Source organism: Gopherus flavomarginatus, chromosome 2 (genome assembly GCF_025201925.1).
Source record: "Gopherus flavomarginatus isolate rGopFla2 chromosome 2, rGopFla2.mat.asm, whole genome shotgun sequence".
In the NCBI taxonomy this organism is placed as follows: domain Eukaryota; kingdom Metazoa; phylum Chordata; order Testudines; family Testudinidae; genus Gopherus; species Gopherus flavomarginatus.
Genome location: NC_066618.1, coordinates 64,832,979 through 64,860,228, shown reverse-complemented (window position 1 = coordinate 64,860,228; position 27,250 = coordinate 64,832,979). Strand labels below are relative to the sequence as shown.

At 46.9% G+C, this 27,250-nt stretch overlaps 1 protein-coding gene and 1 long non-coding RNA gene across 2 annotated transcripts; both read right to left on the bottom strand.

The window, feature by feature from the left end:
- Positions 1 to 4,373: 4,373 nt before the first annotated feature.
- Positions 4,374 to 27,216, bottom strand: NFE2L3 (NFE2 like bZIP transcription factor 3). Its single transcript, XM_050939709.1, is given in 7 exon segments — positions 4,374 to 4,999; positions 5,002 to 5,476; positions 5,479 to 5,868; positions 8,387 to 8,494; positions 23,721 to 23,763; positions 25,817 to 26,183; positions 26,186 to 27,216. Coding segments are annotated over 7 exon segments (1,872 nt in total). The 5' UTR covers positions 26,319 to 27,216; the 3' UTR covers positions 4,374 to 4,643.
- Positions 17,141 to 24,905, bottom strand: LOC127044214 (uncharacterized). The gene is made up of 4 exons (XR_007772421.1): positions 22,424 to 24,905; positions 21,016 to 21,177; positions 19,916 to 19,963; positions 17,141 to 19,228 (listed from the first exon to the last, which is right to left on the bottom strand). It is a non-coding gene; the product is annotated as an uncharacterized LOC127044214 (long non-coding RNA).
- Positions 27,217 to 27,250: the final 34 nt, after the last annotated feature.

The window sequence follows — 27,250 nt, the reverse complement described above, 5'->3', positions numbered from 1 at the left end:
AGGTAGTTTACAGCTCCCAGGCGCTCTTGGACCGTGAATGGCCCTTTTCATGATGCTTCCATCTTATGGGCCTGTTGCGCCTTCAAGACCATAACCTGGTCTCCTACCTTGAAGGACCGATTTCTGGCATGTCTGTCATACCAGGCCTTTTGCTCTTCTTGAGCATCCTTTAGGTTCTCTCTAGCAAGGGCTAAAGAGTGTCGGAGGGTGCTTTGTAGGTTGCTTACAAAGTCCAGAATGTTAGTTCCTGGAGAAGGCGTAAACCCCTCCCATTGCTGCTTCACCAACTGTAATGGCCCCTTAACCTCGTGACCATACACAAGTTCAAATGGTGAAAACCCTAAACTGGGATGTGGTACAGCCCTGTAGGCAAACAGCAACTGCTGCAACACTAGGTCCCAATTATTGGAGAATTCGTTGATGAATTTTCGTATCATGGCCCCCAAAGTTCCATTGAACCTTTCCACCAGGCCATTGGTTTGATGGTGGTACGGGGTGGCAACCAAGTGATTCACCCCATGAGTTTCCCACAGTTTTTCCATGGTCCCTGCCAGGAAATTAGACCCTGAATCTGTAAGGATGTCGGAGGGCCAACCTACCCTGGCAAAGATGTCTGTTAAGGCCAGGCACACAGTGTTAGCCCTGGTGTTGCCTAGAGCTACTGCTTCCGGCCATCGGGTAGCAAAGTCCACTAAAGTCAGTACGTACTGCTTTCCTCTGGGCGTCTTTTTTGGGAAAGGGCCCAGAATATCCACAGCTACTCGCTGAAATGGGACCTCAATTATGGGGAGTGGCTGGAGAGGGGCCTTGACCTGGTCTTGGGGCTTTCCCACTCTTTGGCATACCTCACAAGACCGGACATACTTGGCAACGTCCTTGCCCATCCCCTCCCAGTGGAAGGACTTCCCCAACCGGTCCTTGGTTCTGTTCACCCCAGCATGGCCACTGGGATGATCATGGGCTAAGCTTAAGAGCTTCCCCCGGTACTTAGTTGGAACCACCAACTGTTTTTGCGGCTGCCATTCTTCCCGGTGTCCACCAGAAAGAATTTCCTTGTATAAAAGTCCTTGGTCTATAACAAACCGGGATCGATTAGAAGAGCTGAGAGGCGGTGGGGTGCTCCGTGCCGCCGCCCAAGCTTTCTGAAGACTGTCATCCGCTTCCTGCTCAGCCTGGAACTGTTCCCTTGAGGCTGGGGTCACCAGTTCTTCCTCAGACTGTGGACTTGGGCTTGGTCCCTCTGGAAGCGATGTAGGTGATGGGGTTGTTTCCGTTGCTGGTGAACCGCTCTCCGCTGGTGCACCTTTTGGGTATGGCTGTCTGTTGCTTCTGCCAGTTTTGGCTCGCTGGCGCCCTCTGGCGTTGAGTTTGAAGATGGGGTTGCACTTGCTGGTGCTGGTTGCTGTTCCAGTTCCGGGCCTGGGACTGGAGATGCTGGGTCTGTTTCAGTGGTAGGCATGGAATCCGGGTCCACTACCTCTGCCTGGGTCTCTGGTAACACAGACGGGGCCTCTGTGGACGGCTCAGGAACAGGAATGGGTCTGGAAGCTTGCCTGGTTTGGCTACGTGTAACCATTCCCACTCTCTTGGCCCGCCTCACCTGGTTGGCCAAGTCTTCCCCCAGTAGCATGGGGATAGGATAATTGTCATAGACTGCAAAAGTCCACATTCCTGACCAGCCTTTGTACTGGACAGGCAGTTGAGCTGTAGGCAAGTCTACAGCTTGTGACATGAAGGGGTAAATTGTAACTTTGGCCTTTGGGTTGATGAATTTGGGGTCAACGAAGGATTGGTGGATAGCTGACACTTGTGCCCCCGTGTCTCTCCACGCAGTAACCTTCTTTCCGCCCACTCTCAAATTTTCCCTTCGCTCCAAGGGTATTTGAGAGGCATCCGGGCCTGGGGATCTTTGGTGTGATGGTGGTGTAATGAATTGCACTCGCATGGTGTTTTTGGGACACTTGGCCTTGATATGTCCCAGTTCATTACACTTAAAGCATCTTCCATCTGATGGGTCACTGGGCTGAGGTGAGTTACTGGAGACTGGTGAGGTTGAAGGGTAGGGTATCTGTGGCTTTACTTGGGTGGTATGTGGGGTCTTTGGCTGTCCTCGGTTGTAGGGTTTATGGTCTGTGTGCCCCCTGGGGTAATCGTTCCCCTTGACAGTAGCTTTCTTGCTTTCTGCCAGTTCCATCCATTTGGCTCCAATCTCCCCCGCCTCAACGATATCTTTGGGATTTCCATCTTGTATGTACCGTGTGATGTCTTCAGGAACACCATCCAAGAACTGCTCCATTTGTATGAGGAGGTTCAGTTCTTCCAAGGTTTGAATGTTGTTTCCTGTTATCCAGGCCTCATAGTTTTTTGCAATGCAGTAGGCGTGTTTGGGAAATGACACCTCGGGTTTCCACTTTTGGGTTCTGAAGCGCCGACGGGCATGATCTGGAGTTATCCCCATTCGGTATCTGGCCTTGGTTTGAAAAAGTTTATAGTCATTCATTTGCAGCTTAGGCATTTCAGCTGCCACCTCTGCTAAAGGTCCACTGAGCTGTGACCTCAATTCTACCATGTACTGGTCTTCGGGAATGCTGTACCCAAGACAGGCTCTTTCAAAATTTTCCAAGAAGGCCTCGGTGTCATCACCTGCCTTGTAGGTGGGAAATTTCCTGTGCTGTGGAGCAATATTTGGCGCCGGGTTGTTAGGGTTGGCTGGCACATGCAGCCCAGCTTTTGCCAACTCCAGTTCATGTTTTCTCTGTTTTTCCTTCTCTTCATTCTCTTTTTGTTGTTTTTCCATTTCTTTTTGGTGCTTTTCCATTTCTCGGCGGTGGGCCAACTCTTCTTCTTCTTGTTTCCTTCGGTGGGCGAACTCTTCTTCCTCTAGTTTTCTTTTGTGTGCTGCCTCTTGGGCTGCTTGTTCTCTTTGGTAGGCTGCATGTTCTCTTTGGTAGGCTGCCTCTTTGATCTGTTCTTCTCTTTCTTTCATCTCCATCTCTTTTTGTTTTATTTCCAGTTGTCGCCTGTGTTCAGCTTCTTTGATTTGTTCTTCGGCCTCAATTTTTGCCTTAGAAGTCATGATTCCTGTTTTCTTGTGTTGGGGTGCCCTCCGGTGTTTATCTTCTGAACTGCAGGTTCTCTGTTGCCTCCTGAAGTCTGCCTAGCAACAGTGCCTTTAGCTAATTTTCCTTTTCTCTCTCTAGCTAATGTTCAATGAAGGGAAACCAGAAAAACCACTTTATTTGCATGCATATAAGTGCTGGTACTTGCCTCCTAATGGGAGGGCTATTGCATGACAAAAGACCCTCAACAGTTTGGTAATGGCTTCTCGCTTAACATGCAAGCCACAAACTGCCAGAGAGAGCAGAAAAAAAAATTCTCTCTGGTTCCCTTTTAAAACCAACTGTTTCTCTCTGCTAAAAAGCCCTTAGCAGAGAAAAGAAAAATATAATATTCCTACTGGCTTGTGGATTCTGTCTATATCCCACCAGCTGCCACTCATGTAATAACCTTAGTCCCAGTTTTGGACCTTAGCGTCCAAAATATGGGGGTTAGCATGAAAACCTCCAAGCTTAGCCACCAGCCTGGACCTGGTACCTGCTGCCACCACCCAAAAATTAGAGTGTTTTGGGGCACTCTGGTCCCTCTGAAAAACCTTCCCTGGGGACCCCAAGACCCAAATCCCTTGAGTCTCACAACAAAGGGAAATAATCCTTTTTCCCTTCCCCCCTCCAGGTGCTCCTGGAGAGATACACAGACACAAGCTCTGTGAATCCAAACAGAGTGAATCTCCCTCTCTGTTCCCACTCCTGGAAACAAAAAGTACTTTCCTATTCCCCCAGAGGGAATGCAAAATTAGGCTAGCAATCCAACACACAGATCTCCCCTTGACTTCTTCCTCCCACCAATTCCCTGGTGAGTACAGACTCAATTTCCCTGAAGTAAAGAAAAACTCCAACAGGTCTTAAAAGAAAGCTTTATATAAAAAGAAAGAAAAATACATCCAAATGTGCTCTCTGTATTAAGATGATACAACACAGGGTCAATTGCTTAAAAGAATTTTGAATAAACAGCCTTATTCAAAAAGAAGACAAATCAAAGCACTCCAGCACTTATATTCATGCAAATACCAAAGAAAAGAAACCATAGAACTTACTATCTGATCTCTTTGTCCTTACACTTAGAAACAGAAGATTAGAAAGTAGAACTACTTCTCCAAAGCTCAGAGAAAGCAGGCAGGCAGAAAACAAAGACTCAGATACAAACTCCCTCCACCCAGAGTTGAAAAAATCCGGTTTCCTGATTGGTCCTCTGGTCAGGTGCTTCAGGTGGAAGAGACATTAACCCTTAGCTATCTGTTTATGACAGCCTGGCATCCTCCAATAACTCCAATTAAATTTCAGCAGCTCAGTCAAACTAGCAGGTTTTTACTGCTGTAGCTTCTATGTGTTGACAATTTATTATATTTATATATAAAAAACCATCCCAATAATTAAGGATGCAGGCCATATGCACAAGTCTCAAAATACTACTGTTTGGGTCTTTAACATGTTCATAAGCATTCTTAGCCTCCAGCATTTATGCCACTATATTGACCACACTGTCAGCAGAATGAGTTCTAAATAATGTAGTGATTTTAATATTATTTATTTTTGTTTCTGTTCTGATGTGACCAGTCTCTTAGGTATTATCAAAACACTGCCATTACTCCTGCAATGAAGAGCATACTGGCTTGGATTAACAGGTCTGCCCTGGTCATCCCTTAACCTACTAAAAAGTAAATAATAAAGGTCATTTAGTTTTTGCTTCAAAAGGCTAATTGATTTATTGCACTGAGATTTCTGCTTCTTAAGGCTTTCTTTTTGGGCTTGAAGCTTACACACATCATCTTCCAAGCTCAGGATCACATCTAGTTTACGTTTGCAGCAGTTCTGAGCAGCAACCTTGTTTCTCCCTCTTCGCCTTATGTCACGTATAAGTGATATTTGAGTATCTGTCAGATCTTCGATAACATGTTGCTGAACATATCAATAGGCATGCTCACAATTTATTGTACAGAAAACAGAATTCTCAGGGCTTTCACATGGCGTTCATCATGGCTAAGATTATCTGTGCTATTGAGGCACCTGCCCTTTACTTTGTTTGATTTCTCAGATGATGAAGAATAATGCTTAGAAGTGGATGCTAATTCATTTGGCAGGTGATTGTAAGTGTGGTTATGAAGAATATATTGAAGTGTGGATTCCTCACAATAGTCTGAATCGCTTTGATAGTCCACATGGCAGTGTTTACTACGCTCTGGGTAATGACCCCCTACACCTCCTAAGCCATTGTGGGAAGTATATTCTAAATCACTACTGTATCCAATGGCACCTTCACTGCAGGTTGAAACAGATGACGAATCAGAATTGTTTGAAGAGGTTGTGCTCTGGCTTGAATTTAAAGAAAGTCCAGAAACTGAGTCAGGTTCTTGAAAAAGCTATGAGAGACTTATATAGGATCAAAACCTTCCTCCAATGCTAATGCCATTAGATTTACCTCATCAAAGATGTTCTCATCAAGATCTGAAAGAAGATCTTGGTGTGTTAGGTTCCTAATGTCAACAGATGGAAATAACCCCAAATTAGTCCCATTAAGTAATGATTCGGGGTTTGTGATGCTAGAATTTAACTGCAGAAAGGACTCTTGTCTCTGTACAGTCCTTATTTCTGGATTTACTCTAATGCTGTGGTTTGATCTCAGTAATGTAGCTTCACGGAGGCAAACATCATGGCTAATAGCGTGGGTCAAATTTACAGTGTAGTGAGATGATAATGAATTCATGCCTCTGCTACTACTAGCTACAGGTTGAGTATCTCCTAGTGAAATCTCCTAAAAGGAAATGGAAAAAAATACACAGAATCAGCAACTTTTCTAATTAAATACTTCTAAATTCCTTACCCATACATATACACACTTTTTTCTTTCTTCTTTCAATGTTCTCCCTCCTATTAGAATCCACAGTAGCACTAAACTTTTCTATATTACCTGGTCTGGAAGAACTATTTCCTACTTACACATAGGGTCTATCTAGTCTACAACTGTAGAATTTCTCATAGCCTTCATCCCTTAGCACAGAATTGTCCTCTAAAATTTAAGAGATTAAAAACAAATGTTTTTAGCCCTCATCATTGTGAAACTAACCATTTAAAAACATAAGCAGAGTCCAACCACTATAGTGCTGTCTTCCCAAATCTACTGACAGCTTGAAACAAGCTATGCGAGTTATGAACTACCACATTCAGCATAATGGCTTGATAAATTGTCCATTTAAAGATGTCAACATTAGCTATTCTACTGCTCGTTCTGGAAGACCTATCCAGTCAATGTGCTTCTCAGGGTATGTCCTCACTGCAGAGATAATTCATGATTAGTACCCAATATAGCCTAGCCCAGGCAAGAGCAGCCACACTGCAAAGCTTTAATCAAATTACTGTGTCCTTACTGGTGCTGCACTCACCCATGTGTGTTGCTAGGACTTCTGGGGACATGTCCCATAGTTCTTTGTGCTTTACCAAGCTGAGCTACTCTGAGTCATTCCCAGTGAATGGTGGGAGAACATGTCTGCCATTCTGGGCAGATGAGGGGAGTTGTGAGAAGGCACTGAATGACTGCCAGCATTCTAGTGGTTAGCCTGAGTCCTCCCTGGGCAGGGGAGCAGACTAAGTGAAAGTGTCACTTGGACTTTAGCCTATACAGAAGGATGGACAGCTAGCCTGGTTTGAAAACACCATCACACTCGGGTCAGATATTTGTGTGTGGATTGGAAAGGTGCTAGGGGCAACACCTGAGTAACAGCATGGATTAACTGTACAGTAAAGACACACCTTTAAACTGCCGCCTTCTCATCCACTAAAACCACCAACTGTTCTCTCTCCTGCTGTCAAAATCTCCAGGTTACTATCTCCATCAACACCTTCAACATTTATATATAAAACTTCTAGCATTTCCAGCTAACGCAAAATATGGGGAAGCAAGATTGTATTATTCATTATCATATTGAATTCATTATTATTATTTTATCTTTCAATATAAATGAAGCTGCTAGCATAACCTCCAATTTCCAAGTGCTAGAGTACCAAAGAATCCAGGGACCTTGTCATGGCATTTAGATCCACTCTGTTGCAGAGTACACAGGCCTTGGTTATATTTTGTAGCTCTTAACAGTACAAAATAATTACAACAGATTGTAATGTCAATTGTTGACTCAGTCTCTAGCACTCAGTGTAGCTGCTCTGATTCCTATCAAGTCCAATGTTCAAAAAATAGTCTTAAGACTAACTAGAAGCTGGTCTTTTTTTTTTTTTTTAAATGAAGTAGTTTCAAGTATTATATGTGCCCCTGACAAAATCTGGAAAATGTCATTTTAAGCCACATTTTCTTACTTTTGGAAAGAAAAAAAAATTGCTGCGCAAAAGACTAGGGCAAACAGACAAAAGACCTCACTGCACACAAAATATTATCAAATGCACAAATTAAAAAAAGAAGAAATATTTTCCCCCTTTAATCCCTGTGATGTACCAAATGTTAGTAACATTTATGGAAAGTTAGACACAAAACATACTTTGAAATATAAAGTAAGGTTTGAGAATTTAGATAAACTCTGATTCCTTTACAGCTTAGTTTATGTACAATGCTTCATTGTGAATATATCACAGTACATAAAGATAACACTTTAGTAACATAGGATTTCTAAAGCATTCAAAATGAGCTAGGAAGTGGGGAGAGACCCTTTATCAAATAATAAGGTTTTACTATTTTGCAGATTTATGTAATCTGATATTCAGATTTATCTGTTTATATTCTGAAACTATGCTTGTCCCAATATTTTGCATATTGTGAGGGCCTATTTCTGCTTTCAGTTATGCAACTGCAACCCCCTTTGCAAACAGTGGGATTTACAAACACATAACAGAGCAAAATTAGACCTACAGACTGGTCCAGTTACAGAACCAAGTCTGGAGCCAGAAGCTGAATTTGAAACAGAAGAGTATTATGAATAAACCAACGAGTATATAACACGTCATCTCTATCAGAACAGAAAAATGTTAGGTTATGAAGTTCTGTCCACTGGTTATTTAGGGGGATGGCAGGAAGGATTTGTTTAAAGTCAGATGACATATACTTGGCTCCATCATCTAGAGGGAGCCAACGATGTTCTCTGCCTCACCAACTGTAAAGTGTATGGCAAGATGTCCACATAGTTAAATCCTACATATTTTCACTTCCAAATGAGCTTATCAGACTGCAGCTCATTAAGCAAATAATCTCAGATGCACTTGCACAAGTCAGATGTGTGTATATTTTTAGAAGAATGATATATATACCTAAAGTTCTCTACTACACTTACCTGTAGCTCAGGTGACAGAAGAAAGTCTTGCCATACTTCTTCTATGGAGTTATCACGTACTAGCCCCGCTGTAGACTGGGAGGTAGAGCTGGTGTTTTCAATTCTGCTCTGAAAAGAAACACAGACATTTTTCAAGATCTGTTGTTGTTTTTTTAAACTGCTAGCAATTAAAAGGCCCATGGTTGCTAAACACAGACTGTGAAAATACTGTCAACGTTTGGTAATAAAAGCATGAGTTTATCTATTTCACATAGACAAACTGCTTGGTTGAATATCATCGAGGGGCACTGGGAAGAACTGGAATTTTTAAACAGTTTTCAAATAATAAGTTCTTCTTCGAGTGATTGCTCACATCCATTCCAGGTAGGTGTACGCGCCGCGCGTGCACGTTCGTCGGAAACTTTTTACCCTAGCAACTCCAGTGGGCCGGCAGGTCGCCCCCTGGAGTGCCGCCGCCATGGCGCTCGATATATACCCTTGCCAGCCCACCCGCTCCTCAGTTCCTTCTTACCGCCGTGTCGGTCGTTGGAACTGTGGAGCGCAGCATAGCTGTCCTCCACGTCCCTAGCTCTCCTTGGTCCCTAGCTCTCCTTGTTAACTACCGTTATTGTTACAGTTGTTAGATCGTTAAGTGTAGTTAAGTAATTAGGTGTAAATAGTATTGTAGATAGTTATTCGCCGGTCTGGGCTGTAGCCCTTCCCGGCACCCGGCACCGGGCTCATGCCTGGTTCGCCGGGCTTTAAGCAGTGTGCGGTCTGTAAGAAGCCTATGCCTACCAGCGACCCCCACGACGCGTGTCTGAAGTGCCTGGGGGAATCGCACAGGTCGGACAAGTGCCGCATCTGCAAGGCTTTTAAGCCCATGACAAAGAAGGAGAGAGACCAAAGACTCAGGACTCTCCTCATGGAGGCGGCACTTGACCCGGCAGCTTCACAGGCCGTGATCTCGGCGCCGGCACCGGATCGCACCGGCACCGGGAAGACTCCCCGGCACCGACCTTCCCTGGCACCGGGTGCAGAGGCGAGACCGTCAGCGTCTGCTACTCCAGCCAGGCAGACCCGATTGGAGCGCCCGGCATCGACATCGGCTGCGGCACCACCGGCACCGTCGACTCCGGGCCCGGTGGGTCCGTCGAGTCCGGTGCCGCCAAGCTCCCCCATAAGATCTGGGGTTGAGCTACTGGTCCCATCCACGCCGGAGACCTTCGCCTCGGCACGGGACCTTATCGCTCTAACTGAGTCTACTCAGCTGCCACCCCCCGGTACCTCCGGTGCGGGTCGCATCTAGAGGCAAGCCCATGATGTCGGCACCGTCTCGGGACTCGCGCTCGCGATCCAGGTCCCGACGCCACAGTCGATCAAGATCCCACCGCCGCTCGCAGTCCTGGCACCGCTCCCCTCGGCGGTACCGGTCGCACTCGCGGCACCGATCGACCTCCAGACGGTCGCGGTCTGACTCCAGCCGTCGATACCGGCACCGTGACTCCAGGAGCCAGTCCCGCCGTCACTCACCGCGCCGGTCGACCTCCCGGCACCGAGCTGGTGGCAGGTCCCGGTCCCGGTCGACCTCCCGGCACCACGTCGGTGGCAGGTCCCGGTCCCAATCCCGGCACCGAAGCAGCGGCCGGTACCGTTCCAGATCCCGGCACCGAGACAGAACCCGTTCCCGATCCCGGCACCGCTATGACTCCCGGTACCGATCCCCGGCACCGAGAAGATCTTCGGTGCCGACCCGTGCAGACCCTTACCAGCCGGGGTCGGCCCCGCCATGGCCTTCTAGGCAGCCGTCGGTGTCTTCTCAAACAGACAGCGTGTATGCGCTGGGCACCGACAGGCAGGCGGCATTATTTCAAGACCCTCCGCAACAGGACCAAGGTCCGCAGCAGTGGGGGTTTTGGACCCCCTGGGCATACCATCAAGCCCAGGGCCCCCAACAGCTTCCTGCTAGGCCTGCAACGACGGAGCACAGAGTGCCGGAAGCTTCATTGTCTCGCCCCCCTCCCTCCCCGGATGGAGAGGAAGGATCCAAGCAGCAAGACCCTGCTCTGGCTCCTGAGACAGAGGCGAGGGCCGAGGGAGACCCCCCACTGGACACTTTCTTGCCGGGGGTCTCCTCATCCTCCTCCCCTGATGAAGCGGTGGCTGGCACCTCCTCCAGTAGCCCTCCCCCGTTGGATCTCAGGGCGCACCAAGACCTCCTTAGGTGAGTAGCTCAGAATCTGAGCCTGCAAGCCGAGGAGGTCTCTGAGATCGAGGACCCTATCGTCACCATCCTCTCGTCTGATGCTCCCACTAGGGTCGCCCTACCCTTCATTAGGACGATCCAGGCCAACGCCAATACAATCTGGCAGTCACCGGCCTCCATCCCCCCTACGGCGAGGGGCGTCGAGAGGAAGTACATGGCCCCCTCCAAGGGCTACGAGTACCTCCACGTCCACCCGACACCGTGTTCCCTGGTGGTGCAGTCGGTGAACGAGAGGGAGCGTCATGGGCAGGAAGCTCCAGCCCCCAAATCCAAGGAGGCCAGACGTATGGACCTCCTTGGCCGCAAGGTCTACTCGGCTGGGGCCCTTCAGCTCAGGGTTTCAAACCAACAAGCCCTGCTCAGCAGATACGCTTTTAACTCGTGGGTGGCAGCGGACAAATTCAAAGAGCTGCTGCCACAAGAGGCCCGCCAAGAATTTGCGGCCATTCTGGACGAGGGCAAGAAGGTTGCACGAACCTCGTTGCAAGCTTCTTTAGACGCTGCAGACTCGGCTGCCCGCACCCTCGCCTCGGGGGTAACGATGCGCCGTATCTCCTGGCTGCAGGTCTCTGGCCTTCCACCGGAGCTCCAATATACCATCCAGGACCTCCCGTTCGAAGGCCAGGGCCTGTTTTCGGAAAAGACAGACCCCAGACTTGAGAGTCTCAAAGACAATCGGGTCATTATGCGCTCCCTCGGGATGCACACACCGGGAACGCAGCGCAGACCCTTCCGGCCACAGCAGCAGCAGCAGCGCAGGCCATACCCCCAGTTCCGCCAACGGCAGGACCTCAATAGGTGCCGTGGCAGGAATGGAAGGCGTAGGCATTCGGGGAACCAAGGGGGGCAGAATCAAAGCTCCTCTAAGCCCCCGCCTGGACCCAAGCCTTTGTTTTGAAGGTGCGCCCGAGGGCGCAGTAACAGTTTCCCCCACGGATCCTTCCCCCCCGTTTTCCAACCGCCTTTCGTTTTTCCTCCTGGCGTGGTCCCAAATAACATCGGACCTCTGGGTCTTGCGCACGGTGCAGACGGGATACCGCCTGCAGTTTATATAGTTTCCTCCTTCCCGCCCCCCTTCCTCGTCCCTCTTCAGGGACCCCTCTCACGAGCAATTCCTTCTACAGGAGGTACAGACGCTCCTCAGCAAAGGAGCTATAGAGGTGGTTCCGGAAAACGAGAAAGGCAAGGGGTTTTATTCCCGCTACTTTCTGATCCCCAAGGCCAAGGGAGGCCTCAGGCCTATCCTCGACCTGCGAGAGCTCAACAAATACCTAGTGAAGCTGAAGTTCCGCATGGTATCCCTGGGGAAAATTATCCCATCCCTGGATCCGGGAGACTGGTACGCCGCCCTCGACATGCAGGACGCTTATTTTCACATTGCCATTTGGCCACACCACAGACGTTTCCTTCGATTCGTGGTGGGCCCCCTTCACTACCAATTTGCAGTCCTCCCATTTGGCCTTTCTACGGCCCCGAGGGTATTTACAAAATGCATGGCAGTCGTTGTGGCACATCTTCGGCGCAGTCGTATCCACGTGTTCCCTTACCTAGACGATTGGTTAATTCGGGGCACGTCAGAACTACAGGTTTGCAGCCACGTCCGCAGGATCACCGGCCTGTTTGCTGCCTTGGGCCTCATGATCAACATAGACAAGTCCACCCTGCTCCCCACGCAGAGGGTGGAGTTCATCGGGGCCGTCCTGGACTCCACCGTGGCCAGGGCTCTTCTGCCATTACCGAGGTTCCAGGCGTTGTCGGCGATCGTTCAGCGATTGCGGGCAGCCCCCTTGACATCAATACGGACATGTCTAACCCTGTTAGGCCACATGGCAGCATGCACATTTGTGACCGGTTACGCTCGGCTCCGCATGAGGCCCCTCCAGTTGTGGCTCATCGCACATTACCGGCCGGCAAGGCAACCGCTAGACATGCTGATCACAATCCCCCAGGGGGTGTTAGATTCTCTCGGCTGGTGGCTAGACCAGTCCGTAGTGTGTGCGGGGCTCCCTTTCCACCCACCTCAGCCTTCGGTGTCCCTAACAACGGATGCCTCAGATCTCGGCTGGGGGGCCCACCTGGGAACCCTGAGAACACAGGGCCTGTGGTCCCCGCAGGAGGTGAAGCTGCACATCAACATGCGGGAGTTGAGAGCGGTCCGCCTTGCTTGTCAAACATTCTGTCACCAGCTTCGAGGCCGTTGTGTCGCGGTGTTTACCGACAACACGACGACCATGTACTATATCAACAAGCAGGGCGGCACCAGATCCTCTCCCCTATGTCTCGAGGCGATGCGACTCTGGGACTTTTGTGTAGCCCACTCCATTCACCTCACGGCTTCCTTCCTCCCCGGAGTACGGAACACGCTGGCGGATCGCCTGAGCAGATCCTTCCTATCACACGAGTGGTCCCTTCGCCCGGACGTCGCCCTCTCAATCTTCCAGAGGTGGGGTTATCCCCGTGTGGACCTCTTCGCGTCCGGGGGGAACAAGAAGTGCCAGGCGTTCTGCTCCTTTCAGGGCAAGGAGCCCGGGTCTATAGTGGATGCCTTCCTTATTCCGTGGACGACCCACTTGTACTACGCGTTTCCCCCGTTCCCTCTGGTCCACAGGGTCCTTCTGAAGGTGCGCAGGGACAGGGCTCGCGTGATCATGGTAGCCCCGGCGTGGCCCAGGCAACATTGGTACCCCATGCTGCTGGACCTGGCCATAGCCGACCCAGTTCCCCTGCCCCTTCACCCGGACCTGATTACCCAGGAACACGGGACTCTCTGTCACCCGGACCTGCAGTCGCTGCACCTAGCGGCGTGGTTCCTGCGTGGCTGACCGATTCTGAACTGCGCTGCTCCACCCCGGTACGGGAGGTACTTTTGGGCAGCAGGAAGCCTTCCACTAGAGCGACATACTCGGCCAAGTGGAAGCGTTTCTCCTGTTGGTGCGTGGAGAAAGGTCTCCGCCCTATGGAAGTTTTGGTGGCCAATATCTTAGACTATGTTTGGTCCCTCAAACAACAGGGTCTGGCGATATCGTCGTTGCGGGTCCACCTAGCAGCTATCTCCACCTTTCACCCGGGTGGGGATGGTCGCTCCGTTTTTTCTCACCCGACGGTGACTAGATTCCTTAAGGGGCTGGAACGTTTATACCCTAACGTCAGACTCCCTACTCCAACCTGGGATCTTAACCTGGTGTTGTCTCGGCTCATGGGGCCCCCCTTTGAGCCGTTAGCTACTTGCTCCCTACTTTATCTCTCTTGGAAGACTGCCTTTTTAGTAGCTATCACCTCAGCTAGGCGGGTGTCGGAACTCCGGGCTCTTGTGGTAGACCCCCCGTATACAGTCTTCCACAAAGATAAGGTGCAGCTGAGGCCACACCCTGCCTTTCTCCCCAAGGTAGTCTCGTCCTTCCACATCAACCAAGAGATATTCCTTCCGTTTTTTTTCCCGAAACCTCACTCCTCAGGCAGGGAGCAGCAGCTCCACTCGCTTGATGTCTGTAGGGCTCTCGCGTTCTATGTGGAGAGGACCAAACCGTTCCGCAAATCCCCCCAGCTTTTCGTGGCAGTAGCGGACCGCATGAAGGGGCTTCCTATCTCCTCACAGAGGTTATCCTCATGGGTAACGTCCTGTATCAGGACCTGCTATGACTTGGCCCACGTCCCTACGGGCCGGGTGACTGCGCATTCTACCAGGGCGCAGGCGTCGTCGCTGGCTTTCCTCGCCCGTGTGCCCATCCAGGAAATCTGTCGGGCAGCGACCTGGTCATCGGTCCACACCTTTGCTTCCCACTACGCCCTGGTCCAGCAGTCAAGAGAGGACGCGGCCTTCGGATCTGCAGTGCTCCATGCCGCAATTTCTCACTCCGACCCCACCGCCTAGGTATGGCTTGGGATTCACCTAACTGGAATGGATGTGAGCAATCACTCGAAGAAGAAAAGACGGTTACTCACCTTTGTAACTGTTGTTCTTCGAGATGTGTTGCTCACATCCATTCCACACCCGCCCTCCTTCCCCACTGTCGGAGTAGCCGGCAAGAAGGAACTGAGGAGCGGGTGGGCCGGCAGGGATATATATTGAGCGCCATGGCGGCGCCACTCCAGGGGGTGACCTGCCGGCCCACTGGAGTTGCTAGGGTAAAAAGCTTCCGACGAACGTGCACGCACGGCGCGCACACCTAACTGGAATGGATGTGAGCAACACATCTCGAAGAACAACAGTTACAAAGGTGAGTAACCGTCTTTTACACCTTCTCATAACACAAGAACTAGGGGTCACCAAATGAAATTCATAGGCAGCAGGTTTAAAACAAACAAAAAGCAGTATTTCTTTACACTACTCACAGTCAACCTGTGGAACTCTTTGCCAGAGGATGTTGTGAAGGCCAAGACTATAACAGGGTTCAAAAAAGAACTAAAGTTCATGGAGGATAGGGCCATCGATGGCTATTAGCCAGGATGGGCAGGGATGCAAAACCTGAAGTGTTCTTAGCCTCTGTTTGCCAGAATCTGGAAATGGGAGACAGGGGTTGGATCACTTGACCATTACCTGTTCTGTTCATTCCATCTGAAGCACCTGACATTGGCCACTGTCAGAAGATAGGATACTTGGCAAGATCAGTGGTTCTGATCCTATTTACCATTGTGGGCCACATATGCAGCTCTCTGTGTATTATTAGGCTGCATCTACACAATACATATGCTATGGCCCTGAGGATGTCACATGGGCTGCAGCTGTGTACTGATTGAGCTGTAAGTGGCCCACAGGCTGCGGGTTGAGAACCATTTGGGCTAGATAGACCATGATCTGACCCAGAGTGACCGTTCTTATGTAGAGACTTACTCTAAAAAAACAAAACAAACAAACAAAAAACTTAAGATCTGTAGGTTCTGAAAATGCCGCATCATGTTGAACAGGCTGCATGTTTGACAACTCTGGATTAGTGCACTAAGCACAATGCTGAGAGCCAGGGAATCCCAAATTCTATTCTCACCTCTGACACTTGTTGATTTTAATTACACTAGAACAGGAGTCGGCAACCTTTCAGAAGTAGTGAGCTGAGTCTTCACTTATTCTAATTTAAGGTTTCACATGCCAGTAATACATTTTAACATTTTTAGAAGGTCTCGTTCTATAAATCTATAATATATAACTAAATTATGGTGGTATGTAAAGTAAATAAGGTTTTTTAAATGTTTAAGAAGCTTCATTTAAAATTAAATTAACACACAGAGCCCCCTGGACCGGTGGCCAGGACCCAGGCAGTGTGAGTGCCACTGAAAATCAGCTTGTGTGCCATAGATTGCCTACCCCTGCACTAGACAATAGCATTTGGGAGTAAATCTGGTTAGTAGATTAGGCATCAGCCTTGCATCTAGGAGGTCTGGGTCCTTAATCCTGGTTACGGCATTTGCTTCGTGTGCAATCTAGGAGAAATCACTTAACTCTCAGCTTCAGTTTACCAATCTCTAACACTGAAGTAACGATATGGACTTAGTTCATAACTAATGTTTAAAGAGTGCAAAGTATTAAGACACAGGTGGGAAAGAGGTCTCATCTCTAGAAGGAGCAGACATTACAAACCAGCATTCGCTGCCTTTCTACCCATCATTGCTTCAGAACATGCATTTCACAGTGAGTCAGACGCTCCAAATTTGACCCTTGGTTAGGTGTGGACATTGTTTTTATTGCTGGTTATTCACTTCCCATTATATTTAGTTTTAAGCCTGGACTAGAAATACTCACTACATTGTTGCTGTTAATCTGTGTGTTGCTTTGCTATGGGTTTTTTGTCCCTTTTCCTTTGTAAAACTATAGACAACTTTATCAAAAACAAAAACAAAAATAAATAAATAAATAAGGCTACATATAATTAATTCTACAAATTGTTTGACATCTGCTTAATCTGGACTAAAAAGGAACATGTATCAAGTCAGTCCTCTTCATTCTTAATGAAACAAAACATCCTTTTTTCCCCTCACACAGACATTTAAAGTCCTCTGAAAGGGCCATTATCCTTTGAAATATAATCACAATTTAAAAAGTTTGGAAGATAAAACAGTAGAACTGGAAGTATCAGGATTATGACAATCAGGCTGCTTTGGATTACATATTTTATGTAATGCCATGTCTAGGCATTTTATTAAGATTGCTAAAATTAGTCAAGTTAGTTATTTAGGTTAACTGAATATTATATCTGTGGCTTCAAATGCTGCACCTGTCTAACATCTATTATTATTTCCAATATCTCAATCCTGAACATTTACTCTGGGTTGCAAATAGGCACATACTATTGAAGATACCGTTGTTGGCTTCAGAACAGTCATGACAGCCTGTTGGATCAAACAGACACGGGATAGCGGGGGGAAGTATTTACACAGCACTGGGTCTACTATGTCAACCATCATGTTTACTTGAAAACACGCTGTTAAGTGTGTGTATGCAATATATCACACGCATTTATACATATGACTCTTCCCTTAGAATGCAAGTAGTGATGGACAGAATTAGAAGCAAAATACATAGTGCTATGCTATTTTTATTAACTTACTACAGATGTGGAAACTACACAGGTTCAATTACTGTATAGTTCATAACTTGAAAAATCACTGACATCCCTTTAAAACATTCAAAAAATAGCCTTTTAAAGCATTTCTAGAAAATATTTAATAGACCTTTAGGTTTTCAGTCAAAGCGTTTGGCCTTGCATTGGCCCTCTACACCAGGAATTAATTTCTTCCTGAAGGAAGAACTATTAATAGAAAGGACAAAGTGATTTGTAAAATGGATTTTGTTCTGTGTTTGTGCAGTGCCTAGCCCAATAGGAGTCATGGGCCAGGAAGCCAGGTGCTACATTAATACAAATACTAAATAATAAACCTAGTGAACTGTACAACACAGCAGCTTGTTTATTTACTATTCTCTTCCTTATTCCCTTTGAACTGTATTCCCTCCTGAGTTCTCTTCATCCACTACCTATGACCAAATCTACAATAGAAACTTTTGCTAATATAGCAATGTCAGTTAAGGTGTTGATTTTTTACAACATTTCTATACTAACAAAAACTCTCATGTAGTTGCAGTTATACCAGCATAAGAGTGTTTTTGTGGCTATAGTTTATTTTGCTCACCAAGCTGGTTTAAGTTATACAGGCTTCTACACGGACTTTTTTGCCAGCATAAGCTGTGTCTACATTTCTAGTGTAGATCATTATATACATATTTGGAGATATACCTATCTCATAGAACTCGAAGGGACCCTGAAGTCATTGAATACAGCCCCCTGCCTTCAGTAGCAGGACCAAGTGTTGATTTTGCCTCAGATCCCTAGGTGGTCCCCTCAAGGTCTGGGCTCACAACCTTGGGTTTAGCAGGCCAATACTCAAACCACTGAGCTATCCCTCCTCCCACTTTCCTACCTACAGCCTCATCGCCCTCCTCTCTCCACCTCCACACTCCTTCTGCAAGTCGTCTTCTCCCATTTCCTCAGTTTCCTCTCCTCCATCTTTCTCATCAATCTGCACTTTGACTTCCATCCTGTTGACTTGTCTACGGCCATTCTCACTAAGTTCTCTGCCAAATTCAAGGGCCTTTTCTCTAGCCTCATCCTGCTCAAGCTGTCTGCTGCCTTTGACTATCAGTTATTCCCGCCTCTTTGAGCTTTTGTAATTCTGTTCTTGACAGGATTCCCCTTGGTAGCTTCTCCTCTCTAATAGAGTCTCCAGGGCTCCCTCCTCTTCTTCTTCTCCTACACCACCATACCCCTGGGCAACCTCATCCATTGTCATGGTGTTAATTAAAGTCTCTATGCTGACAACTCCCATACCTATCTCTGTTCCCTATCCTCTCCCTCTCTGTTCAGTCTTACATCTGCAAGTGTCTCTAGACATCCAGGAAGAAATATAGTCCCTCCCTCAGGCTGACCATAGTGAACAAGGAACTCCTTTTCTCTTTCACCTGTCCTCCTCCCCAAAAATACCCATTTCACCACTCCCCTCTTTATCATGGTCAACAATGCCCCTGTTCTCACAGTTGGTAAATCACACAACCTTGGTGCTATATTTGACTCCTCTCTCTCCTTTTCCACTACTCTCATCCTGTCAGTACTTTCTCTATTAGAAAAACATCTGTCCTTACCATCCCTACTGCTAAAACCCTGGTAATTTCTCATGTCGTCTACTGAAGTCTCTTTCTTTTGATCCTTCCCAATTAGCAGTGTATCCTCCCAAGTCCATCTAACTTGCTGTAGAAAAGTCTTCCCTGACCACTGCTCTGACTGGGTCACTTTCTCTTTGAATCACTGGTCCTGACTGCTGATCTGTTTCTACATCAAATTCAGACTTCTTTGACCTCACCTTTGCTCCTGTCTGCCTTTCATTTCCTGCAATTCACCTCCTAGCCTCTGCCTCCCTGGCATGCCTCTGACTCTCTCCCATAAATGCCTCTTATGCACATCCTACACCCAGAGTGCCCTCCCACACGTTTGAGATTGCATTGCACATGTCAAGACGCTTCTCAAGGTTTAGCCGTCCAAGTCTGACCCACACTCTATTGTTCTGGCCTTCTTGCTTCACTTGGCTCTTTCAAACCCTAGGCACACTGCAGCATGCTGTATAACACACAGTCAGAACACACCATCACTCAGTTTAGGGTCCAGCATTAGTCAATATTTTCATTCATGGCATGGAGAGCATGCTTATAAAATCTGCAGATAACACTAAGCTAACAGAGGGTTGCAAGCACTTTGGAGGACAGGATTAGAATTCAAAAGAACCTTGACAAACTGGAGAATTGGTCTGAATTCAACAAGATGAAATTCAATAAAGAAAATGCAAAGTACTTCACTCGGGGGGAAACATCAAATGCACAGCTACAAAATGGGGAATAGCTGGCTAGGCTGTAGTTCTGCTGAAAAGGATCTAGGGGTTATAGTGGATCACAAATTGAATATGAGCCAACAATGTGATGCAGTTGTAAAACAGCGAATATTCTGAGGTGTATTAACAGGAGTGTCATATGTAAGACAGGGGAGGTAACTGTCCTGCTCCATTCAGCACAGGTGAAGTTCTGTGTCCAATTCTGGGTGCCATACTTTAGGAAAGATGTGGACAAACTAAAGAGAGTCCAGAGGAGAGCAATGAAAATGATAAAAAGTTCAGAAAAATCTGGCCTATGAGGAAAGGTTAAAAATGGTATGTTAGTCTTGAGAAAGGAGGACTGGGAGGGGAGGGGAAATGGGGGGATGAAAACAGTCTTCAAATATGTTAATGGCTGCTATAAAGAAGATGACACTCACCTGTTCTCCATGTCCACTGAAGGTAGGACAAAAAGTAATGAGCCAAATCTGCAGCAAGGGAGATTTAAGTTAGAACATTTTTCCTAATATCTAACTACAAGGGTAGTTAAACTCTGGAATAGGCTTGCAAAGGAGGTCGTGAAATCCCCATCATTGGAGGTTTTCAAGAACCAGCTGGACAAACACCTGTCAGGGATGGTCTAAGTTTACTTGGTGCAGTGGGCTGGACTTGATGACCTCTTGAGTCCCTTCCAGCCCTACATTTCTATGATCATATATTGTTAACAGCAATATGAGTTTAAGAATTGCATTACAAAAACTAAATCTGCATTACTTCACTGAAAAGACAACACTCATTGGAAAAAGCAATTATACTGTACAATTCAAATAGTTCTAATTCCATGTAAAGACTTTCAACAAGTTTAAAATTAGGGGTCAGGTTATATCCTTATAGTATCTTAGCTCCCTCAACTGCTCTTGTCTTAAAAAAAGATAGCAGAATTTACTGGGCACTATTCACAGGCCGTATATAACTCCCCTAAAATAAGATCCCCAACCATGGACTTGTAGACAGTAATGAAAACAAACAATAACAGTATTGAATTAGCCCTTGCTTCCCTGACTTTCATGATTTATAAACAATGTAATTAAATTAATAATTAAAGCAGGCATTTTGTAGTTGTGTGTGTGAATTCAGTACTTGCACAAGGTACCAGACAAACACAGTCCTGGAAAATGGAGCTAAGCTACACAGCAAATCCAGCTTGGGTGGGGGACATAGCTTTCCTCAGCACTGCCAATGTGTCTCACTCCTGAGTTGGACAGAGTCAGGAGTTCAGCTTCAATGCTCACTCAGGTATTCGGCATTTCGGCCAAGACTGCCAGCCAGGTGCTGATTAATGCCAGTTGTAATACTGGTTGCTGAGATGTTGACCACATAAGCAAGTAATGCAGCCATCACAAGGCTCCATATCCCATTACTAGTCTTCTGACCCAAGAAGTCCCCAACTGTTTCTCTTGAATGAAAAGCAGCAAACCCCAATGCCTCTGAAAGGAAAGTTCTACTCCAATTCTTACATCCCACTCCTGCAAATGCTTACACGTAAGTACCTTATGAATGTACACAGTCCCCACTGAATTCAATGGGACAACTCTCTCGCATAAATCTTTGCAGAACAGGGCCTTAGACTGTGAACTTCTTTCTTGGACTGTAAGCTCCTTGAGGCAAGGATTGTGTCTTCCTGTGTGTTGGAGGACAGATGCTATTGCAACATGAATAATAAGAATAAAATCATAATGTGCTGTGCTAAGATCTTTAAAACTCCATATTCACACCTTTTAAGTTGTTTTTGAAAAACGGGTCTGTGGCGTTATCTGATTAAAATATGACCATATAGATCTTTGTTGAAACCACTGTTATATATTTGCAACAAATCTTATACAAAACGTGGCATGTAAGATGTCTATAAAAAGGTTATGAAAGGGACTGGCAACCTTTCAGAAGTGGTGTGCCAAGTTTTCATTTGTTCACTCTAATTTAAGGTTTCGCGTGCCAGTAATACATTTTAACATTTTTAAAAGGTCTCTTTTTATAAGTCTATAATATATAACTAAACTATTGTTGTATGTAAAGTAAATAAGGTTTTAAAAATGTTTAAGAAGCTTAATTTAAAATTAAATTAAAATGCAGAGCCCCCCGGACCAGTGGCCAGGACCTGGGCAGTGTGAGTGCCACTGAAAATCAGCTCACGTGCTGAAGGCGGCATGCGTGCCATAGGTTGCCTACCCCGGGTTATGATTTGCTGGTTATGATTATGCTATCTGTATGCATGTATTGTTTTTGTATTTGAAGTTATGAATATTGGCTCTATACCTGGATTTCAAATGTTTGCTCCTGGGGTAACGCCCATAAGGTAGTTAGCTGCACATCTTGGTGGGACTATGTAAATTAGATGGCCTATCAAAAGGACACAACTCACAATGGACCATGGGAGACACCCATCTACACTGAATGGACTTTTCTGTGAACTTTCCATTTGAAGTATGGGTAATAGTTTCCTGCAAAAACTAAGCAAAATTATGCATGGACATGTGACTTGCCCATGTGACTCCAAACCCCATCTTTTACCTGTAATTTTCCATTAGCTGCTGAAACAATGGGTATCCCTTCACATGGCAGAAGCTATAAAAGGCCCAGCAAACACCTCCTTTTGTCTCTTTCCTGCTCAAGCCTCTGAACTATGGACTTATACAAACGGGAGCATTCTAACCAAGGGACTGAGGTCTTTCCAAGGATTTGGAAGCAACCAGAGACTTATCAAGCCCACAGTTTATTCCATCACTGCTACAAGCCTGATGCAAGAACTTTGCATTTATTTTATGTATTTGATTCCTTTAACCAATTTAACTCTCACCCTTTTTTCTTTTTATAAATAAATCTTTAGATTTTAGATATTCAAGGATTGGCATCAGTGTGATTTTTGGGTAAGATCTGAGTTATATACTGACCTGGATGTGTGGCTGGTCCTTCGGGATCAGAAGAACCTTTTATCTGATGAGATTCATTGTAAAGAACCACTCATCTTTAAATCCAGTTTCTTTGGTGGTAATACAAGAACTGGAATGCCTAGGGAAACTGTTTTTCTGATTTCTTGTTAGCCAGTGTGGTGAAACAGAAGTTTACTTTTGTTGCTGGTTTGGTATATCTTATGGGGGAATAACCACCAGTTCTGGGGTGTATTTCTCAGCAGTTTGTCCTGAATTTGGTATTCTCAGTTGTGACTCACAAAGGCATGGTTACAGTGTTGAGATCTTTAAAACTCCATAGTCACACCTTTTAAGGTGTTTTTAGAAAACAGGTCCCACTCATTCGCTATATCTAGCACAACCTAAAATATTATATTCTTTTTCTACCCTTGTCTTGGTCACTTTTCCAACATTGACTTTTCTCCCTCTCTGCATTCAAACACCTCCTTACTTATTTCTTGAGCAATTTTCAGTAAGAATCCATGGGACACCAATTTATAATTTTTGCATTGCTACAATTTCAAGTCTTCTGCCTATATAATATAATCTTGTGTGTTTGATCCAGGAAAAAAAGATGTACATGTTTAACTTTACTCATGTGAGTAGTATTATGCAGTGAACAGCCTACTCACATAAATAATGTCACTTTTAACATGCTAAACATAGTTCCATTAATTGTACAAGGCTATTAGTCATGTATACCATTTTTTTAACTTTACAAGCCATATTTTCACTAGGGCTAATATTTGATTGGTTTGATTAGTAAGGCAACAAAACATTATTGTGAAGCCTACATTTTATTTCAAAAATCCATTTAATCACAGTCTGGTTCCATTACAGTAAATACCAAGGCTACGCTGATCTCAATTTGTTGTGTAACAATCTAATGCAGAAACACCTATATAGCTCTTCTTGTTCTTAAAGACTGACAAGCTTTCATAACACTACTGTGTCTTCTCTGAGAGGACTAAAGAGAAAAACAGGTCAAACTGTATTGTAATTGTAAATGCTCAGATAGGACACACCAGCCGCTGTACTTTTCATTTACAGTGCCACAGCCACACTGTAATGTGGGCAGTGTAGACACAACCTAAGAGTGGGAAGCTGGCAATAGCACTGGACTACTTTTCATGAAAGGCAGAACTAAAAGCTACAAATTAGCTGAAGTGCCTTGTAATCTTATTTATTACTGCAGACACATTTTTACAAATCAGGTGGCCTTTAATGGTATGGAGATCATCTTTTTTAAAAAGGCTGAAACTTCCCTTCTGTCTTTCACCTTGTGCACAAGTTCTGGCGTTGAAAAGACAGCAGGAATTTCCCTAGAGGATTACACAAAAACACATTAACAAAAGAGAAAATAACCATACAAACTATTTTCAATATGTGAGAATATCCCCCAGATCTGTCTGTTTGGTAAGGTAACTACCATAATAGAATAAATATAAAAAGAAAGGGTCTTCAATCCTATGAGTTTCCAACTACAATGCATTTTATGCCTGTTAATTTATAAGGAAGCTAGATAATTTGTTGGAGAAGACATGGGATTTTTTTCATTCTAGGAATCCATTTATGTTTCAGCTCAAGAGTATTGAGATTTGGGATTTCATGTACTTGTCTGTCTCTGTCTCATATTCTATACTTTAGGGAAGTAGGGCTCCAGAGAGGTCCAGAGCTAAATTAGCACAGAAAATGAATCAGTCCTCCCTCCAGTACAGCAATCCTTTTTGGTTAGGGTGGAGAAACTAGTTCTGCAATTACCTACACAAATAATATCAATACAGTACAGAATCATAACCAAGCTAATCCTTGTGCAAAATCCTAATATTAAGAAAAATTAGAAGAGGTTTTTTACAATAAGTATTCTTAATAATTAGATAGCATCAGTTGCAGCTGACCACTGAACTCGAGTTATTGAAAAAATCTTAGCCCTCAGAGATTACAATCTAGTATGCAAAAGTATGGTCATCTAAGCATTATTTTACTTGAGATTTCCAAATATGTCAAATACACCACCACCTCGATATAATGCCACCCAATATAACACGAAATTGGATATAACACGGTAAAGTAGTGTTCCGAGGGGGCGTGGCTGCGCATTCCAGTGGATCAAAGCAAGTTCGATATAACGCGGTTTCACCTATAACACAGTACGATTTTTTGGCTCTCAAGGACAGCGTTATATAGAAGTAGAGGTGTATGTTTGCACAACTCAATGTTATTATTCATCTATGTATCACCGCCAACATGGTATCAGATAGTGGGTCTACCACAAGTAGCTCGATGTAGTGCAGTCCCAATTTGATGGATCATGGATAAATTACTTTTTAAAAGTGCCCTTGTGCACACATTAAGAAAATACTTACAGCTAAGGCTTAATCGTGCAACCCTGATTTCAACAGAATTTAAAATGAGAAAAGTTAAACACATAGTTAAATCTCTGCAGGATTGGGTCCTATAGTCATGTGTCTCATAGACTCATAGTGTCCCTGCTTAGTTAATTAAAAACTGTAGTCTGCTTGATGACCCAGTTGTTCACCTGCTTTTGTTAGATTATAACCTCTTCAGAGCCAAAATTACTTATTTATTTGGTCTACATTACTTATAATCAGTGAGTAAAGTTATGGTGCTAGAGTGAATAAAACAGATAATGGCACCTTGTTATCTGTATAGACTTTTTTAGCACACACTCAAGATGAAATCATTTGGTTTTGGAGGTCTTTTTACAGATAGCAGAAAAGTCAAGCTGTGTCCTCACTTCTTGAAGAAGCTCTGACAGTTTAAGCTGCCTCCTTTTCCTTCCCCTTCCTCCTTTTTTTTACAGGATACACAGTAATAGGTTCGGATTAAAACTCTGTCTCCAAGGAATGAGGGCAGCATCTGCGTCCTCCTCAGCCAGGGAATCATGAAAGAAAGCAATGTTTTGAGATCCAAGCTTCCTGGAAGTTCGGCATGGGTATGTCAGCCGCTCGACATTTAGGATTTGTCCCATTACAGGGACAAGTGCAAGTTGGGGAATTCAGATCCAATCCTGAATCTCCTTTTGCCAAACTTTTGTTTTGTGGTAGAGGGTGGGGAGGCCAGCTGGTCCCAGCATTCCTGGCCTGTCCCCTGTAGTTCTGCAACACGGTGTAACACCCAGTTATTTCATAACCAGAAAAGGGGAAAGTGTGAGGAGCATCTCCCCCTGGATGCATCCTCAAGGCAGGGTGGGCATGTGTGAATCTCCCCCGCTCCATGCTTGGGGTATCCCCTTGGCATGGGAGACTCCTCCTCCTCTCCGATCTGCATATACCCGCTTTCACCTGCAGAAGGTGCGCGAAGGGGAGGCAGGTCTTCTCCCCACCTCCCCAACCCTGTGGGTCCCCAAGCTACCCCCGGACTCCAAACCCCAGGCGGGGACCGATGCTCTTGTGTCCTCCCCTGCTCCTCACCTCTAGGGTAGGGCAGTCACTCCCCCCAGGGCTGGGCTCGGCTCCGGGGGCCGCTGCAACTCCTCCATCCCCTTCCTCCTGGGCCTGCTGCTGCAGGCTGCTCCCCCGGGCGGAGCGGGGGTGGCCGGGGCCCTCTTGGGGACCGCTCTCGCTGGGGCCATCTCCGCCGACGCCACTGACAGGCGAGGAGGGGAGCGCCCCATTCTCCTCGCCGGCCACGGCGTGCACCAGCCAGGCATCCAGGCGGGTGCTGGGGATGTAAGGGCCCCCCAGCGCCCGCAGCTCCCGGAGCAGCAGCAGCCGGGCCCCCGCTCTGGGCACTTGGGCTGCGGAGGGAAAATGTCCGGGCCTCGGAGCCGGCGGAGATCCAGGTCCAGCCGCAGGAGGGTGACCTGCAGCAACAGCCCCTCCTCGGAGCAGCAGCGCCTCGTCAGGGGCTTCATCTCCGCTCACGCAGCTCCCACCGCGGCTCGCCAGCAGCCGGCCTCTGGCTCCCGCCGCCCGCGACCCGCCCCCGGGAGGCCGGGCAGCACGTGTGTGTGTCTCTGCCGGGAAGGGAAGGAGAAACCAAAGAGCCCAGCGCGCCGCTGCCGCTCCGGCTCCCGCAGCGAGCCACGAAGGGACCGGCCCTTCCCTAGGGCGGCGAGTGCTAGGGGGCGGGCCGGGGGCACCCGCTGCTGGGGTGCTGCCGCCCCCCTATGCCCGCCCGCCGCTACAGCGAGCTGGGCCGGGCCACCTGCCCCTGGGTCCCACCCTCCAGCCCTAGCCGCGGAGAGAGGCAGCCGGAGAGCGGGGTGGAGCCTCCAGGCCGGGCCGCAGCCCCTGGCGCCCGGGAGCATGTGCTCAGAAGTGGGGACGGGACGTGCCCCGCCCACGGCCCGGCCAGCCCGGCAGCAGCGGCACTCAGTCATTCTGGCCCCCGCAGCGCGCTGCCAAGAGCCAGGCGGCCCTCGGCCGCTCCCAGTCATTTTCCAGGCCGGGCTCCACGACTTCGCGCGAGAGGCTATTCCGCAGTCGGGCGCTTTGTTGTTCTCCTGTCACTTTAACTCCGCTTGCTGGCACGGCTCCAGGAGCAAGTTAGCACCCGGGGCAGGTTAAACGGGTGGGGCTCTGGAGGAGCTGCGGGGGGAGGGGGGGAAATAAACGTGCCTCCTGTCTGCATAGTCTAATAAAAGGAGGAGCCGGAACAGGTCGGCGATCGGGGAAAGACACGCAAAGCTTTCTGGGGATTGAAGTTCCCCCTCCCCTTCTTACTCTGCATCACCCCTTCAGCAGCGACCCAGTGGGGTTGTTAGTGTGCCGATCTTCACCGGCTACTCGCTGCTCGTGTGCCTCGGTCACCTCCCCCAGTCCTTGTACTTCCTGTATTACCGGA